The 17,119-nt window shown below is 44.9% G+C and overlaps 1 protein-coding gene across 1 annotated transcript in view; it reads right to left on the bottom strand.

Moving 5' to 3' along the window:
• dcaf12 (DDB1 and CUL4 associated factor 12) overlaps nt 1-17,119 on the bottom strand; it is a 153,422-nt gene that overhangs the window by 9,864 nt on the left and 126,439 nt on the right. Inside the window, exon 8 of the mRNA XM_070862475.1 lies at nt 13,524-13,711. Coding sequence (XP_070718576.1) covers nt 13,524-13,711 — 188 coding nt within the window. The remainder of the gene's footprint in view (nt 1-13,523; nt 13,712-17,119) is intronic.

The raw sequence follows: 17,119 nt of genomic DNA on the forward strand, positions 1-17,119 counted from the left end.
GATTTCCAACCCGAAAAGGACCCATTTATCCCGACTCTCTGCTTTCTGTTCGCCAGCCAATTCTGTATCCATGCTAATACATTTCCTCTGACTCCGCGTACCTCTATCTTCTGCAGTAACCTTTTGTGTGGCATCTTATCGAATGCCTTTTGGAAATCTAAATACACCACATCCATCGGTACACCTCTATCTACCAAGCTCGTTATATCCTCAAAGAATTCCAGTAAATTAGTTAAACATGATTTCCCCTTCATGAATCCATGCTGCGTCTGCTTGATTGCACTATTCCTATCTAGATGTCCCGCTATTTCTTCCTTAATGATAGCTTCAAGCATTTTCCCCACTACAAATGTTAAACTAACCGGCCTATAGTTACCTGCCTTTTGTCTGCCCCCTTTTTTAAACAGAGGCTTTACATTAGCTGCTTTCCAATCCGCTGGTACCTCCCCAGAGTCCAGAGAATTTTGTTAGATTATAACTTCCGCCATCTCTTTTAATACCCTGGGATGCATTTCATCAGGACCAGGGGACTTGTCTACCTTGAGTCCCATTAGCCTGTCCAGCACTACCCCCCTAGTGATAGTGATTGTCTCAAGGTCCTCCCTTCCCACAATCCTGTGACCAACAATTTTTGGCATGGTTTTTGTGTCTTCCACTGTGAAGACCGAAGCAAAATAATTGTTTAAGGTCTCCGCCATTTCCACATTTCCCATTATTAAAGCCCCCTTCTCATCTTCTAAGGGACCAACATTTACTTTAGTCACTCTTTTCCGTTTTATATATCTGTAAAAGCTTTTACTATCTGTTTTTATGTTTTGCGCAAGTTTACCTTCGTAATCTATCTTTCCTTTCTTTATTGCTTTTTTAGTCATTCTTTGCTGTTGTTTAAAATTTTCCCAATCTTCTAGTTTCCCACTAACCTTGGCCACCTTATACATCTTTAATTTGATAGTCTCCTTTATTTCCTTGGTTATCCACGGCTGGTTATCCCTTCTCTTACCGCCCTTCTTTTTCACTGGAATATATTTTTGTTGCGCACTATGAAAGAGCTCCTTAAAAGTCCTCCACGGTTCCTCAATTGTGCCACCATTTAGTCTGTGTTTCCAGTCTACTTTAGCCAACTCTGCCCTCATCCCACTGTAGTCACCTTTGTTTAAGCATAGTACGCTCGTTTCTGACACAACTTCCTCACCCTCAATCTGTATTACAAATTCAACTGTACTGTGATCACTCATTCCGAGAGGATCTTTTACTTGGAGATCATTTATAATTCCTATCTCATTATACAGGACCAGATCTAAGATAGCTTGCTCCCTTGTCGGTTCTGTAACATACTGTTCGAAGAAACAATCCCGTATGCATTCTATGAATTCCTCCTCCAGGCTACCCCGTGCGATTTGATTTGACCAATCGATATGTAGGTTAAAATCCCCCATGACTACTGCCGTTCCTTTTTCACATGTCTCCATTATTCCCTTGATTATTGCCCGCCCCACCGTGAAGTTATTATTTGGGGGCCTATAAACTACGCCCACCAGTGACTTTTTCCCCTGACTATCTCTAATCTCCACCCACAATGATTCAACATTTTGTTCATTAGAGCCAATATCGTCTCTCACAACTGCCCTGATATCATCCTTTATTAACAGAGCTACCCCATCTCCTTTCCCTTCTTGTCTATCTTTCCGAATCGTCAGATACCCCTGAATGTTTAATTCCCAGTCTTGGCCAATCTCCAACCGTGTTTCTGTAATGGCCACCAAATCATACCCATTTGTAATGATTTGTGCCGTCAACTCATTTATTTTATTGCGAATGCTGCGTGCGTTTAGGTAGAGTGTTTTAATCCTAGTTTTTAAACCATGATTTTTAGTTTTGACCCCTCCTGCAGCCCCTTTATATTCGGTGGCCCTTTTTGTTTTTTGCCTTGGGTTTCTCTGCCCTCCACTTTTCCTCATCTCCTTTCTGTCTTTTGCTTTTGTCTCCTTTTTGTTTCCCTCTGTCTCCCTGCATTGGTTCCCATCCCCCTGCCATATTAGTTTAACTCCTCCCCAACAGCACTAGCAAACACTCCCCCTAGGACATTGGTTCCGGTCCTGCACAGGTGCAGACCGTCCGGTTTGTACTGGTCCCACCTCCCCCAGAACCGGTTTCAATGCCCCAGGAATTTGAATCCCTCCCTGCTGCACCACTGCTCAAGCCACGTATTCATCTGAGCTATCTTGCGATTCCTACTCTGACTAGCACGTGGCACTGGTAGCAATCCCAAGATTACTACTTTTAAGGTCCTACGTTTTAATTTAGCTCCTAGCTCCTTAAATTTGTCTCGTAGCACCTCATTCCTTTTTTTTTACCTATATCGTTGGTACCAATGTGCACAACGACAACTGGCTGTTCACCCTCCCTTTTCAGAATGTCCTGCACCCACTCCGAGACATCCTTGACCCTTGCACCAGGGAGGCAACATACCATCCTGGAGTCTCGGTTGCGGCCACAGAAACGCCTATCTATTCCCCTTACAATCGAATCCCCTATCACTATCGCTCTCCCACTCTTTTTCCTGCCCTCCTGTGCAGCAGAGCCAGTCACGGTGCCATAAACTTGGCTGCTGCTGCCCTCCCCTGATGAGTCATCCCCCTCAACAGTACTCAAAACGGTGCATCTGTTTTGCAGGGGGATGACCGCAGGGGACCCCTGCACTACCTTCCTTGCACTGCTCTTCCTGTTGGTCTTCCATTCCCTAGCTGGCTGTGGACCCTTCACCTGCGGTAAGACCAACTCGCTACACAACATAGCAACATAGCTAAGCAACATAGATCTAATCAAATTTACCCACACTGTTCCCAGATCCCTTTATCCTTTAGTCAATCTTATCTTGAACATGGACATAGTTTTTGCCTCGACCAGTGACCCTGGTAGTGAATTTCACAATCTCAGCTCTGCAGAGATTTTCTTGCTCAGTTATAAATCTCTTGCATTTAATCTTGTATTTATGGCCCCCTCGACTACAACAAGTTTGCATTTATACAATGCCTGTTAACGTATAAAAACATTGAGATGCTTTATAAGTATCATATCTTCTATCTACCCTATCCCATTCTACCATAAGTTTAAGCATTTCCATCATATCATCCAGTGTTATTCAAACAAAAAAAAAACAATTTTTCAACACTGTCTTAGCATTTTTATTTCCTCATAGCAGGCAGCACCCAAATGAATTGGTGTTGTACCCTCTCCAAAGCCTCAATATCCTTCCAATAGTGTGAAACCTAATACTGCACAGTACTCTTCAGGTTTTATGTAGGCTTATCATTACCTCTTGGCTTTCATATCCTGTATCTTGTGATAAAACCTAGAATCCCATTAGCTTCTAAACAGCTACAACAACCAAGCCTTTAATGTCCTGTAAACTCTAAATCCCTGTTTTTGAACCGCATTCAGCCTACTTCAATTCAGAGTGCAAATACTGCAGTTAATTTTTTTACCAAAATGTATCACATCACATGTGCAGACATCAAATTCAATCTGCCACTTTTTAGCCCATTCCCCCATCTTAATCAATTCCTTTGCTCTTCTAAAGCATTAACTTAAACCTTCTATTTAGGTATTAGCTTCAAATTTCAACACCATTTCCTCTGGGCCTATATTCAAATCATTACTATACACCATGAACAGAAGTCGCCCGAGAACTGAACCCCATGGGACACCACAGCCACTCCCAGGTAGATAGAGTAATTATTTCCTCTGATGGGGAATCCAGAGCAAGGGAGCATAAACTTCATAATGTTTGGCCATTTAACAGTGAAATCACTTTCTCCACAGAAAGGGTAATGGAAATCTGGAACTCCCTTGGCACCAAGTCCCACTCACTCATCACCCCTGTGCTCATTGAACTATATTGGCTTCCGGTCCCTGAGAGGATGAGACTGGGGAATTAATAATGGGAAACAGGGAAATGGCAGAGACATTGAACAAATATTGCATCAGTCGTCATGGTAGAAGACATAAAGTATCCGAAAAATTGATAATCAAGGGGCTATTGGGAGGGGAGAACTTGAAACAATCACTGTCATTAAAGAAAAAGTACGAGACAAACTAATGAGACTAAAGGTGGACAAGTCCCCTAGACCTGATTGCCTGCATCCGAGGGTCTTAAAAGAAGTGGCTCCAATCTACCAAAATTTCCTGGAGAGGTCCCAGTGGATTGGAAAACCGCAAATGTAATGCCCCTATTTAAAAAATGAGGAAAACAGAAAGCAGGAAACGACAGACCAGTTAGCGAACATTTGTCATTGGGAAAGTGCTGGAGTTCATTATTAAGTAGTCGCAGGACATTTAGAAAATCATAATACAGTCAAGCAGAGTCAGCATGGTTTTATGAAAGGGAAAGGGAAATCATGTTTGACAAATTTGCTGGAGTTCTTTGAGGATGCAATGAGCAGGGTGGATAAGGGGGAACCAGTGGCTATGGTCTATTTGGATTTCCAGAAGGCATTCAATAAGGTGCCACATAAAAGATTACTGCACAAGGTAAGAGGTCACAGGGTTGGAGGTAATATATATGCATGGTTAGAGGATTGGCTAACAGAAAACAGAGAGTCGGGATAAATGGGTCATTTTCAGGTTGGCAAACTGTAACTAGTGGGGTGCCACAGGGATTGGTGCTGGGGCCTCAACTATTTACAATCTACATTAATGACTTGGATGAAGGGACAGAGTATAATGTAGCCAAATTTGCTGATGATACAAAGATAGGAGGGAAAGATAGGAGGAGAGCTCAAACAATCTGCAAAGGCATATCGACAGGCTAAGTGAGTGGGCAAAAATTTGGCAGGTGGAGTATAATGTGGGAAAATGTGAGGTTTTCCACCTTGGTAGGAAAAATAAAAAGGCAACATTATTTAAATGGAGAGTGTTTACAAAAGGCTGCAGTGCAGAGGGATCTGGGAGTCCTTGTACATGAAACACAAAGTTAGCATGCAGGTATAGCAAGTAATTAGGAAGGCAAATGCAATGTTGGCCTTTATTGCAAGGGGGATGGAGTATAAAAGTAGGGAAGTCCTGCTACAACTGTACAGGGCATTGGTGAGACCACACCTGGAGTATTACATACAGTTTTGGTCTCCTTATTTAAGGAGGGATATGCCTGCATTGGAGACAGTTCAGAGGGGGTTCACGAGGTTGATTCCTGAGATGAAGGGGTTGTCTTATGAAGAAAGATTGAGCAGGTTGGGCCTATACTCATTGGAGTTCAGAAGAATTAGAGGTGACCTTATTGAAACATACAAGATTATGAGGGGGCTTGACAGGGTAGATACAGAGAGGATGTTTCCACTCATGGGGGAATCTAGAACTAGGGAGCATAGTTTCAGAATAAGGGATCGCCCTTTTAAAACGGAGAGGAATTTCTTCTTTCAGAGGGTCGTGAATCTGTGGAATTCTCTACCCCAGAGAGCTGTGGAGGCTGGGTCATTGAATACATTTAAGGTGGAGATAGACAAATTTTTGAACGATAAGGGAGTCAATGGTTATATGGGGAGTGGGCAGGGAAGTGGAGTTGAGGCCCAGATCAGATCAGTCATGATCTTATTGAATGGCAGAGCAGGCTCAAAATGGCCTACTCCTGCTCCAATTTCTAATGTTCTTATCTCAATTTTAAAATTCTCATAAGTATTCAAATCGTTCCATGGCCTTGCCCCTCCCTACCTCTGTAACCTTCTCCAGCCCTACAACCCTCCGAGAACTCTACCTCTAACTTTGGACTCTTGTGCATCCCCCACCCACTTTGTACCACAAATGGCAGCCATACCTTCAGCTGTCTAGAAGCTAAATCAACATCATCGGCAGTCCCTCGTAATCGAGGAAGACTTGCTTCCACTCCTGAAGCGAGTTCTTTGGTGGCTGAACAGTCCTAGACGAGAGCCAAGGACTCTGTCACAGGTGGGACAGACATTCGCCGAGGGAAGTGTTGGGTGGGACTGGTTTGCCACATGCTCCTGCCGCTGCCTGCGCTTGACCTCTTCATGCTCTCGATGTTGAGATTCGAAGAGCTTAACGCCCTCCCGGATGTACTTTCTCTACCTAGGGCGGTCTTCAGCCAGGGACTCCCAGATGTCGGTGGGGATGTTGCACTTTATCAGGGTGTCCTTGTAACGTTTCCTCTGCCCACCTTTGGCTCTTTTGCCGTGAAGGAGTTCCGAGTAGAGCGCTTACTTTGGGAGTCTCGTGTCTGGCATGCGGACAATGTGGCCTGCCCAGCAGAGCTGATCATAGAAAACATAGAAACATAGAAAATAGATGCAGGAGTAGGCCATTCGGCCCTTCTAGCCTGCACCGCCATTCAATGAGTTCATGGCTGAACATGCAACTTCAGTACCCCATTCCTGCTTTCTCACCATACCCCTTGATTCCCCTAGTAGTAAGGACTTCATCTAACTCCTTTTTGAATATATTTAGTGAATTGGCCTCAACAACTTTCTGTGGTAGAGAATTCCACAGGTTCACCACTCTCTGGGTGAAGAAATTCCTCCTCATCTCGGTCCTAAATGGCTTCCCCCTTATCCTTAAACTGTGTCCCCTGGTTCTGGACTTCCCCAACATTGGGAACATTCTTCCTGCATCTAACCTGTCTAACCCCGTCAGAATTTTAAACGTTTCTATGAGGTCCCCTCTCATTCTTCTGAACTCCAGTGAATACAAGCCCAGTTGATCCATCTTTCTTGATAGGTCAGTCCCGCCATCCTGGGAATCAGTCTGGTGAACCTTCGCTGCACTCCCTCAATAGCAAGAATGTCCTTCCTCAGGCTAGGAGACCAAAACTGTACACAATACTCCAGGTGTGGCCTCACCAAGGCCCTGTACAATTGTAGCAACACCTCCCTGCCCTTGTACTCAAATCCCCTCGCTATGAAGGCCAACATGCCATTTGCTTTCTTAACCGCCTGCTGTACCTGCATGCCAACCTTCAATGACTGATGTACCATGACACCCAGGTCTCTTTGCACCTGCCCTTTTCCTAATCTGTCACCATTCAGATAATAGTCTGTCTCTCTGTTTTTACCACCAAAGTGGATAACCTCACATTTATCCACATTATACTTCATCTGCCATGCATTTGCCCACTCACCTAACCTATCCAAGTCGCTCTGCAGCCTCATAGAATCCTCCTTGCAGCTCACACTGCCACCCAACTTAGTGTCATCCGCAAATTTGGAGATACTACATTTAATCCCCTCGTCTAAATCATTAATGTACAGTGTAAACAGCTGGGGCCCCAGCACAGAACCTTGCGGTACCCCACTTGTCAAGTGTGGCTAGTGCTTCAATGCTGGGGATGTTACATAGAAACATAGAAAATAGGTGCAGGAGTAGGCCATTCAGCCCTTCGAGCCTGCACCACCATTCAATAAGATCATGGCTGATCGTTCACCTCAGTACCCCAGGCCTGGTCGAGGACGCTAATGTTGGTGCGTCTGTCCTCCCAGGGGATTTTGTAGGATCTTGCGGAGACATCGTTGGTGGTATTTCTCCAGCGACTTGAAGTGTCTACTGTACATGGTCCATGTCTCTAAGCCATACAGGAGGGCGGATATTACTACAGCCCTGTACAGGTCGGGGAGACTAGAACTAGGGGGCACAGCCTCAAAATACGGAGGAGCCAATTTAAAACCGAGTTGAGAAGGAATTTCTTCTCCCAGAGGGTTGTGAATCTGTGGAATTCTCTGCCCAAGGAAGCAGTTGAGGCTAGCTCATTGAATGTATTCAAATCACAGATAGATAGATTTTTAGCCAATAAGGGAATTAAGGGTTATGGGGAGCGGGCGGGTAAGTGGAGCCGAGTCCACGGCCAGATCAGCCATGATCTTATTGAATGGCGGAGCAGGCTCGAGGGGCTAGATGGCTTACTCCTGTTCCTAATTCTTATGTTCTTATGACCATGAGCTTTGGTGGTAGATTTGAAGGCCTGGTCTTCGAACACTTTTTTCCTCAGGCGGCCGAAGGCTGCACTGGCGGCGGTGTTGAATCTCATCATCAGTGTCTGCTCTTGTTGATAAGAGGCTCCCGAGGTTTGAGAAATGGTCCACGTTGTCCAGGGCCACGCCATGGATCTTGATGACTGGGGGGGGTAGTGCTGTGCGGCGAGGACAGGCTGATGGAGGACCTTTGTCTTATGGATGTTTAGCATAAGGCCGATGCTTTCGTACGCCTCAGTAAATACGTCGACTGTGTCCTGGAGTTCTGCCTCTATGTGTGCAGACCAGGCGTCGTCCGTGTACTGTAGCTCAACGACAGAGGTTGGGATGCTCTTGGACCTGGCCTGGAGACGACGAAGGTTGAACAGCTTCCCACTGGTTCTGTAATTTAGTTCCACTCCAGCGGGGAGCTTGTTGACTGTGAGGTGGAGCATGGCAGCGAGGAAGATTGAGAAGAGGGTTGGAGCAAATGCGCAGCCCTGTTTGACCCCGATGCGGACGTGGATTGGATCTGGAATGGATCCGTTGGTAAGGATCACGGCCTGCATGTCACTGTAGAGCAGGCGGAACTTTTGGGGGCATCCAAAATGGAGGATGACGCTCCATAGATCCTCGTGGTTAACAGTGTCAAAGGCCTTTGTAAGGTCGAAGGAGGCTATGTATAAGGGCTGGTGCTGTTCCCTGCATTTTTCCTGCGGCTGTCGCGCTGCAAAAATCATGTCCGTTGTGCCCCTCGGGGACGAAATCCGCACTGTGACTCCGGGAGGAGCTCCTCGGCAACAGGGAAAAGACGGTTATGGAGGACTCTAGCGACAATTTTCCCAGTGGCTGATAGCTGGGAGATTCCTCTGTAGTTGCCGCAGTCGGACTTGTCCCCTTTTTAAAAGATGGTCACGATCACTGTATCTCCGAGATCTCCAGGCATACTCTCCTCCCTCCAGATGAGAGAGATGAGGTCATGTATCCGCGCCAACAGTGCCTCTCCACCATACTTTTGTACCTCAGCAGGGATTCCTCCGCTCCCGTAGCTTTGTTGTTCATACGCCGTCTTATGGTTTTTCCTACCTCGTGCAGTGTTGGGGTATTACTGAGGTGGTGGTAGGTTGCATGCTGCGGGATGGAGTCGAGAACAGTCGAGTCAAAAGCAGAATCTCGATTGAGGAGATCTTCGAAGTGCTCCTTAGCGGACCCTGACTGCCTCGGTGTCCTTGTTGAGTGTTTCCCCGTTCTTGGCCAGCAGTGGGATGGGGCCTTGGGAGTTTGGACAGCAGGTGGCCTCGACTACGATGAAGAATATAAGAGTATATTCCCTATACTCCTTGCATTTAAATATACACCATTTAGTGGTGCCAAACTCCCTTGCTGTCTATTTTCCAGCCCTTGTTTCCAGTGTCTTCCAAATTCACTTTCTACTTTTCTGCTGCCCAATTCTAGCTTTGCTTCTATCCCCACGGAATCTATTCTCTGATTCCCATCCCCCTGCCAAGCTAGTTTAAACCCTCCCCAACAGCACAAAGCAAACCCTCCTGCGAGGATAATGGTCCTGGCTCTGTTGAGGTGCAACCCGTGCAACTTGTACAGGTTCCATCTCCCCAGAAACGGTCCCAATGCCTCAGGAATCTAAAGCCCTCCCCTCCTGCACCATCTCTCCAGCCACGCATTCATCTTCTCTATCCTCCTATTTCTCAACTCACTAGCACGTGGCACCAGCAGTAATCCGGAAATTACTACCTTTGACGTCCTGCTTTTTAATCTCTCTCCTAGCTCCCTAAACTCTGCCTGCAGGATCTCATCCCTCTTTCTATCTATGTCATTGGTACCAACATGGACCACGACCTCTGGCTGTTCACCCTCTCCCCGCAGAATGTCTTGCAGCCGCTCGGTGACATCCTTGACCCTGGATCTCCTCCCCTCCCACCACCCCACACCAGCAATCTCCTCCCCCACCCACCCACCAGCAATCTCCTCCCCCCTCCCCACCAGCCACACAATAATCTCCCCTCCACCCACCCACACAGCAATCTCAGTCCTCCTCCCCCGCCGCCCCCCTACACTCCCACAGCGATCTCTCTTTCCTACCCTACCCCCCACCCCCCCCCAACAGCGATCTTTCTTTTCCCCCACCCTCCAAACACACAACCATCTCAGGCCAGCTATCCCAAGTCGATAGGTCCCCTCTGCCGCACACTGCCCGCTCGACTTCGCTCCTGCACCGCTTCGCCACTGCTGCCATTGAGCACACACCAGCAGCATTCCGGCGGTTGAAAAAGACACAATCGCCGGGACACCGCTAAGGATTGGGTGGGGGCGATTTAAAAGGAAAATCCAACCGTTTAAGTCTGAACATGAGAACATTTATTTTTTGATTAGAGTTGTCTAAATTCTTTATTTATTTGGGGATTCCACTGCATGTCATTAGATTCCATTCAGAAATGACTGCAATGGAATCCTCCTTTCTCATTTGAGGACCGGGCCCACGTGATCCCAGGGATGCTTCTGAACCGCCTGCGTCCCTGGGATCTGTGAGCTTTTACATAGACACACGCATAGAGGCTGTCCTAAATGGTTTACTCCTTATCCTTAGACTGGTTCTGGACTTCCCCAACATCGGGAAAATTTTTCCTGAATCTAACCTGTCCAGTCCCGTCAGAAATATTTTGCAGGTCGGAGGCATACTCCGGAGGTACGCTTCCAACCGCAAATTCAGAGCCATTGTTCTTAAATGAGGTCTACACCATCCCAATTGGCCACCTTCTTCTAGACTATAAGAACATAAGAACTAGGAGGAGTAGGCCATATGGCCCCTCGAGCCTGCTCCGCCATTCAATAAGATTATGGTTGATCTTCGACTATGCAGCATAAGCTTCTCTAATTATTTTATTACTTCACACTTCGGATCAGTCTTGTTAGTCATTTCAGTACCTTTCTAGTGCAAGTATATCTTCTCTGTAGCCGAGTGACCAAAATTGAACAGTGATTTAAGTGTAACCTGGAAAGTGCATTGTGACAGTTTTGACACAGCGTCAATGATTATAGCTCACAAGAATGACATGCATAAAAACATAGAAAATAGGTGCAGGAGTAGGCCATCAGTCCTTCGAGCCTGCACCACCATTCAATAAGATCATGGCTGATCATTCACCTCAGTACCCCTTTCCTGCTTTCTCTCCATACCCCTTGATCCCTTTAGCCATAAAGGCCATATCTAACTCCCTCTTGAATATATCCAATGAACAACTCTCTGCAGTAGAGAATTCCACAGGTTAACAACTGTCTCAGTCCTAAATGGTTTACCCCTTATCCTTAGGCTATGTCCCCTGGTTCTGGATTTCCCTAACATCGGGAACATTCTTCCTGCATCTAACCTGTCCCGTCCCGTCAGAATGTTACATGTTTCTATGAGATCTCCTCTCAACCTTCTCAACTCGTGGATACAAGCCCAGTCGATCCAGTCTCTCCTCATATGTCAGTCCTGCCATCCCGGGAATCAGTCTGGTGAACCTTCGCTGCACTCCCTCAATAGCAAGAACATCCTTCCTCAGATTAGGAGACCAAAACTGAACACAAATTTGTGAAGTGTTTCATATTTTTTTGTGTCAGCCTTGACCCAGTAGTAGCACTCTCACCCAAGTCAGAAAGTTTTGGCTTCAAACCCACTTGAGACTTGAGTGCAATCTAGGTTGACACGTCAGTGCAGTGCTGCACTGTTGGAGGTGCCACGTTTCAGATGATGTGTTAAACCGAGGCTCCGTCTATTCTCTCAAGTGTATCTAAAAGATCCCATGGCTCTATTCAATGAAGAGCAGTTGTATTCTCCGGTGTTTTGGCCGTATATATATAATTAATATATATGATTTAGACTTCAATATCAATGATTTAGACTTCAATGTTGGGGGCATGATTAAGAAGTTTGCAGGTGATACAAAAATTGGCCGTGTGGTTGATAGTGAGGAAGAAAGCTGCAGACTACAGGAAGATATCAATGGACTGGTCAAGTGGGCAGAAAAGCGGCAAATGGAATTCAATCCAGAGAAGTGTGAGGTAATGCATTTGGGGAGGGCTGACAAAGCAAGGGAACAGACAAGAAATGGTAGTATACTGAGAAGTGTAGAGAAAAAGAGGGACCTTGGAGTGCATGCCCACAGATCCCTGGAGGTAGCAGGACAGATAGATAAGGTCTAAGGTTAAGAAGGCATATGTAATATTTTCCTTTGTTAGCCAAGGCATTGAATACAAGAGAGCTGGGGTGTTATGCCAGAACTGTATAAATCACTAGTTAGGCCACAATTCAAGTACTGTGTACAGTTCTGATCACCACATTACAAGAAAGATGTGATTGTACTAGAGACGATACAGAGGAGATTTACGAGGATGTTGCCTGGACTGGAGAATGTTAGGCTACGGTTGAGAGGAGACCTTATTGAGGTATACAAAATTATGAGGGGCCAAGATAAAGTGGATAGGATGGACCTATTTCTCTTAACAGAGAGGTCAATAACCAGGGAACATAGATTTAAAAAGTGGAAGGATTAGAGGAGAGTTCAAGAGAAATTTTTTCACCCAGAGGGTGATGGGGGGTTCTGGAACTCACTGCTTGAAAGGGTGGTAGAGGCAGAAACCCTCATTGCATTTAAAAATTACTTGGATATGCATTTGATGTTCCGTAACCTACAAGGCTATGGACCAAGAACTAGATATTGGGATTAGGCAGGATAGCTATTTTTCAGCTGGCACAAATGTGATGGGCCTCCTTCTGTGCTATAAACTTCTATGATTCTTCTCTGAGTATTTATCCCTCTCCCAACATCATTAAAACAGATCATCTGGTGATGAATCGCACTGCTGTTTGTAGGATCTTTCAGCGCAGAAATTGGTGCTGCGTTTCCCACATTACAACAGTAATTACATTTCAAAAGTACTTCACTGGCTGTAAAGCATTTTGGGGCATTGTGTAAGGCACTATATAAATGCAAGTCCTGTCCTTCCAATTTTTACACGTACCCTCAGCTCACGTTATTAAAAATCCAGTTTCCTATTCAGGCCCATTTTCTACCCTGCATTTGTATTGTGAAGCTTAATTAGAAGTCTAAATAAGCTATATCATAGGGAATGGCAATCTACTTTATTTGGCAAAATAGTAAATGTCGGTACAGCAGCATCTTACCTTCCCAAGTCTATGCTAGCTATTTCTTGTTAAATTACTTCTACACATCGTCTCCTTCAGCCTATTCATAGATTTAATTTTACCTAATATTCATATCAGGCTAATAGGACTGTTGTTGTTCGGGTCATTTTTATCACCCTATTTAAATATTAGTACATCGTGCTTCAGACCCTCAGTTTTTCCACATGCTCCACAAATTCCCCCTCTGGTTGACTTGAGCACCCCAGGAGTTATAGAATCTGGCTTAGAGGACTTGGTGGTTTTTAAGTCTTATCAGCTTATCAAGTACTGGTACCATGCTGACTTTAAAATCCACTGGGACAGTAATTGCAGGAGTGTGCACATCTTGCATTTAATTGAAGACATAAAATCTCTCCCCAACTTACCAACCAACCCTTCCCTGTTGTTAATTTTAAAATCTCTTCGCCAGACTTGGGTTTCAGCTTCTCACTGTAGTAGTTCGCTTGACACAGCCTTTCCATAAACTTCTGAGCTCTGATGTCATAGAAAAGTAGAGAGCCTTGTCCAGTTCCTACTGTTATGATGTGTTCATAAAAGCTTACAGATCGAATACCTGTTAAACACAAACAAACAATCTCTTTTACCACTAATGATCTCCCTTTAATGATTTCACTCATCTTCTATGGGAAATATTGAGCAATACTTTTTTCTTAATCTGTCTTGTAACAGAATTTACACCCTCCCTTACCTCACCCAGATACTAACGTCACTCTTTCTGGTGCAGTAACAGGATTGCTGTTGCTCAGGTCTTTCAAGGTTTTACTAAATTTATCTCCAATGAGGATAATTGGAATTTTAAAACAAAGCTACGCTATTTACAAGATAGGGTCAAATTTTCATATTTTAAAGATAAGAAGTTACATGTTCATTACATTGAACACTGAATACTAATTTAAGCAATATCATTGATTTTTTTCTTCAAAAAGTTATGGAAATGAAAACATCAGTAGCAGAAAACACTGAAATTAGAGCCCAAGGCCTATTAAACTATAAAGCTCAACTACAGAGTTAGATTTTTTTCTTGCACCAAGAGCTTTTCATAATTTATCAGTAACTTCAAATATAGAGAGAATTTCTCTCATAGCTTGGCCAAGTGCCATCTGTGTGAGCACTAACAGGGATATTGGTAGATTATCAGACTGTATTAAATACAAGCTAATCACCTAAGATTTAACAATTTTCAGCTCGACTCAACTGGTAGAAATCAGATGCAGAAACCCTGGCTCATTTTATTTCCCCACTCTCGTCTGTGACATTGCCAGATTATCACCGAACTGAATATGTATCATTGTTCAAATCTGGGAGCGACCTGACCTGCGTGGCTCAGTACTATGCACAATTTATCCAGAGCTGAGCTATCAAACAGCCCAATAAAAATATTTTATATTTAAACATGCATTTCAGACAATTTCTTTAACCTTTAGAATTTTAGTATATTTGATTTATTCAGTAATTATGAAAATTTCGACAATTCTATTACTCTTATTCCACTTTTAAGAAAAAATCCTTGTTATACAACAGATTATGTCCAACCTTCATAAGCTGAAAAGTTCACATAATTAGTAGATAATTCTTTTGTCTATTTTGAATTGTCAAACATACTGAATTAAGCATATAAAAAAGAAAAATGCTGGAAATCTCAGCGGGTCAGGCAGCATCTGTGAAGAGAGAAACTGCATTTCAGGATGGTGACCTTTCCTCAGAATTGTCAAATATTAGAGATGCAATAGCTTTTATGCAAGTACAAAGTCAGGGAAAGGGTGTGTGTGTGTGTGTGTGTGTGTGTGTGTGTGTGTGTGTGTGTGTGTGGGGTGGAGGTGGAGAAAAGAATAAAAGGGAAGGTCTGTGATTGGGTGGCAGGAGTGATTAAATGACAAGAGATGATGGGCAAGGCAAAAGGGTGTAGTAATGGGACAAGTAAAGAAACAAAAAATGGGTCTAAAAAAATGTGAGCAGTGGCTATGATCTGAAATAGAGTTCGAAAGGCTGTTTAGTGCCTAATCAAAAGATGAGGTGCTGTTCCAATGAAGCTCAATAAACAGTGCAGGAGGTCGGGGTTAGAGTGGGAGTGGGCAGAAAATTAAAATGGCAAGCAACTGGAAGCTCAGGGTCAGACTTACGGATGTAATGCAGATGTTCGGCAAAGCAATCACGCAATCTGAGTTTCGTCTCCCTAATGTAGAGGAAACCTCATTGTGAGCAGAAAATACAGTATACTAAATTGCAAGAATTATAAGTAAATCGCTGTTTAACCTGGAAGGAGTGTTTACGTCACTGGATGGGAGAAAGGGAAGAGATAAAAGGATAGGCGTTGCATCCCCTGTGCTTGCACAGAGAGATGCCGTGAGAAGGGGAGCGGGTGTTGGGGGTGATTGAAGAGTAGACCAGGGTGCACGGAGGGAACGGTTCCTTCGGAATGCTTAAAGGGGAGGGGAACGTGTTTGGTGATGGCATCGTGCGGGAGATGGCAGAGAACGATCTGTGGAATGTGGAGGCTGGAAGATGTGGACAAGAGGAACGTGGTTCTGGGAGGGAGGGGTAGGGGCGAGGGTAGAAGTGCAGGAAGTGGGACGGACATGGTCGAGGGACTTGTCAACCACGGTGGAAGGGAAATCGCGGTTGAAGAGAAAAGAAAGCATATCGGAAGCACTGATGTGGAATGTTGCATCGTCGGAACCAATGCAACGGAGACAGAGAAATTGGGAAATTGGAAGAGAGTCCTTACAGGACGCGGGGTGAGAGGATCTGTAATCAAGACAGCTGTGGGAGTCAGTTGGCTAATAATAGATATTGTTTGACAGCCTGTCTCCAGAGATAAAGGCAAAGGGGGCAAGAGTCGGAGAGGGGAGGGGCCACGTGAAGGTGAGGGATGGTGGAAATTGGAGGTAAAGTTGATGAAATGTTCCAGTTCGGGGCAAGAGCAGGAAACGGCACAGACAGTCATCAAAGTACGGAAAAGGGGCCGAGGGAGGGGACCCGTGTAGGACTGGAACAAAGAATTTTCCACATATCCTGTGAAAAGTCAGCATGGATTTGTGAAAGGGAAATCATGCTTGACAAATCTTCTGGAATTTTTTGAGGATGTTTCCAGTAGAGTGGATAAGGGAGAACCAGTTGATGTGGTATATTTGGACTTTCAGAAGGCGTTCGACAAGGTCCCACACAAGAGATTGATGTGCAAAGTTAGAGCACATGGGATTGGGGGTAGTGTACTGACATGGATTGGAGAACTGGTTGTCAGACAGGAAGCAAAGAGTAGGAGTAAATGGGTACTTTTCAGAATGGCAGGCAGTGACTAGTGGGGTACCGCAAGGTTCTGTGCTGGGGCCCCAGCTGTTTACACTGTACATTAATGATTTAGATGAGGGGATTAAATGTAGTATCTCCAAATTTGCGGATGACACTAAGTTGGGTGGCAGTGTGAGCTGCGAGGAGGATGCTGTGAGGCTGCAGAGCGACTTGGATAGGTTAGGTGAGTGGGCAAATGCATGGCAGATGAAGTATAATGTGGATAAATGTGAGGTTATCCACTTTGGTGGTAAAAACAGAGAGACAGACTATTATCTGAATGGTGACAGATTAGGAAAAGGGGAGGTGCAAAGAGACCTGGGTGTCATGGTACATCAGTCATTGAAGGTTGGCATGCAGGTGCAGCAGGCGGTTAAGAAAGCAAATGGCATGTTGGCCTTCATAGCAAGGGGATTTGAGTACAGGGGCAGGGAGGTGTTGCTACAGTTGTACAGGGCATTGGTGAGGCCACACCTGGAGTATTGTGTACAGTTTTGGTCTCCTAACCTGAGGAAGGACATTCTTGCTATTGAGGGAGTGCAGCGAAGGTTCACCAGACTGATTCCCGGGATGGCGGGACTGACCTATCAAGAAAGACTGGATCAACTGGGCTTGTATTCACTGGAGTTCAGAAGAATGAGAGGGGACCTCATAGAAACATATAAAATTCTGA

The sequence above is a fragment of the Pristiophorus japonicus genome, chromosome 2 (genome assembly GCF_044704955.1).
Source record: "Pristiophorus japonicus isolate sPriJap1 chromosome 2, sPriJap1.hap1, whole genome shotgun sequence".
Lineage (NCBI taxonomy): Eukaryota > Metazoa > Chordata > Chondrichthyes > Pristiophoridae > Pristiophorus > Pristiophorus japonicus.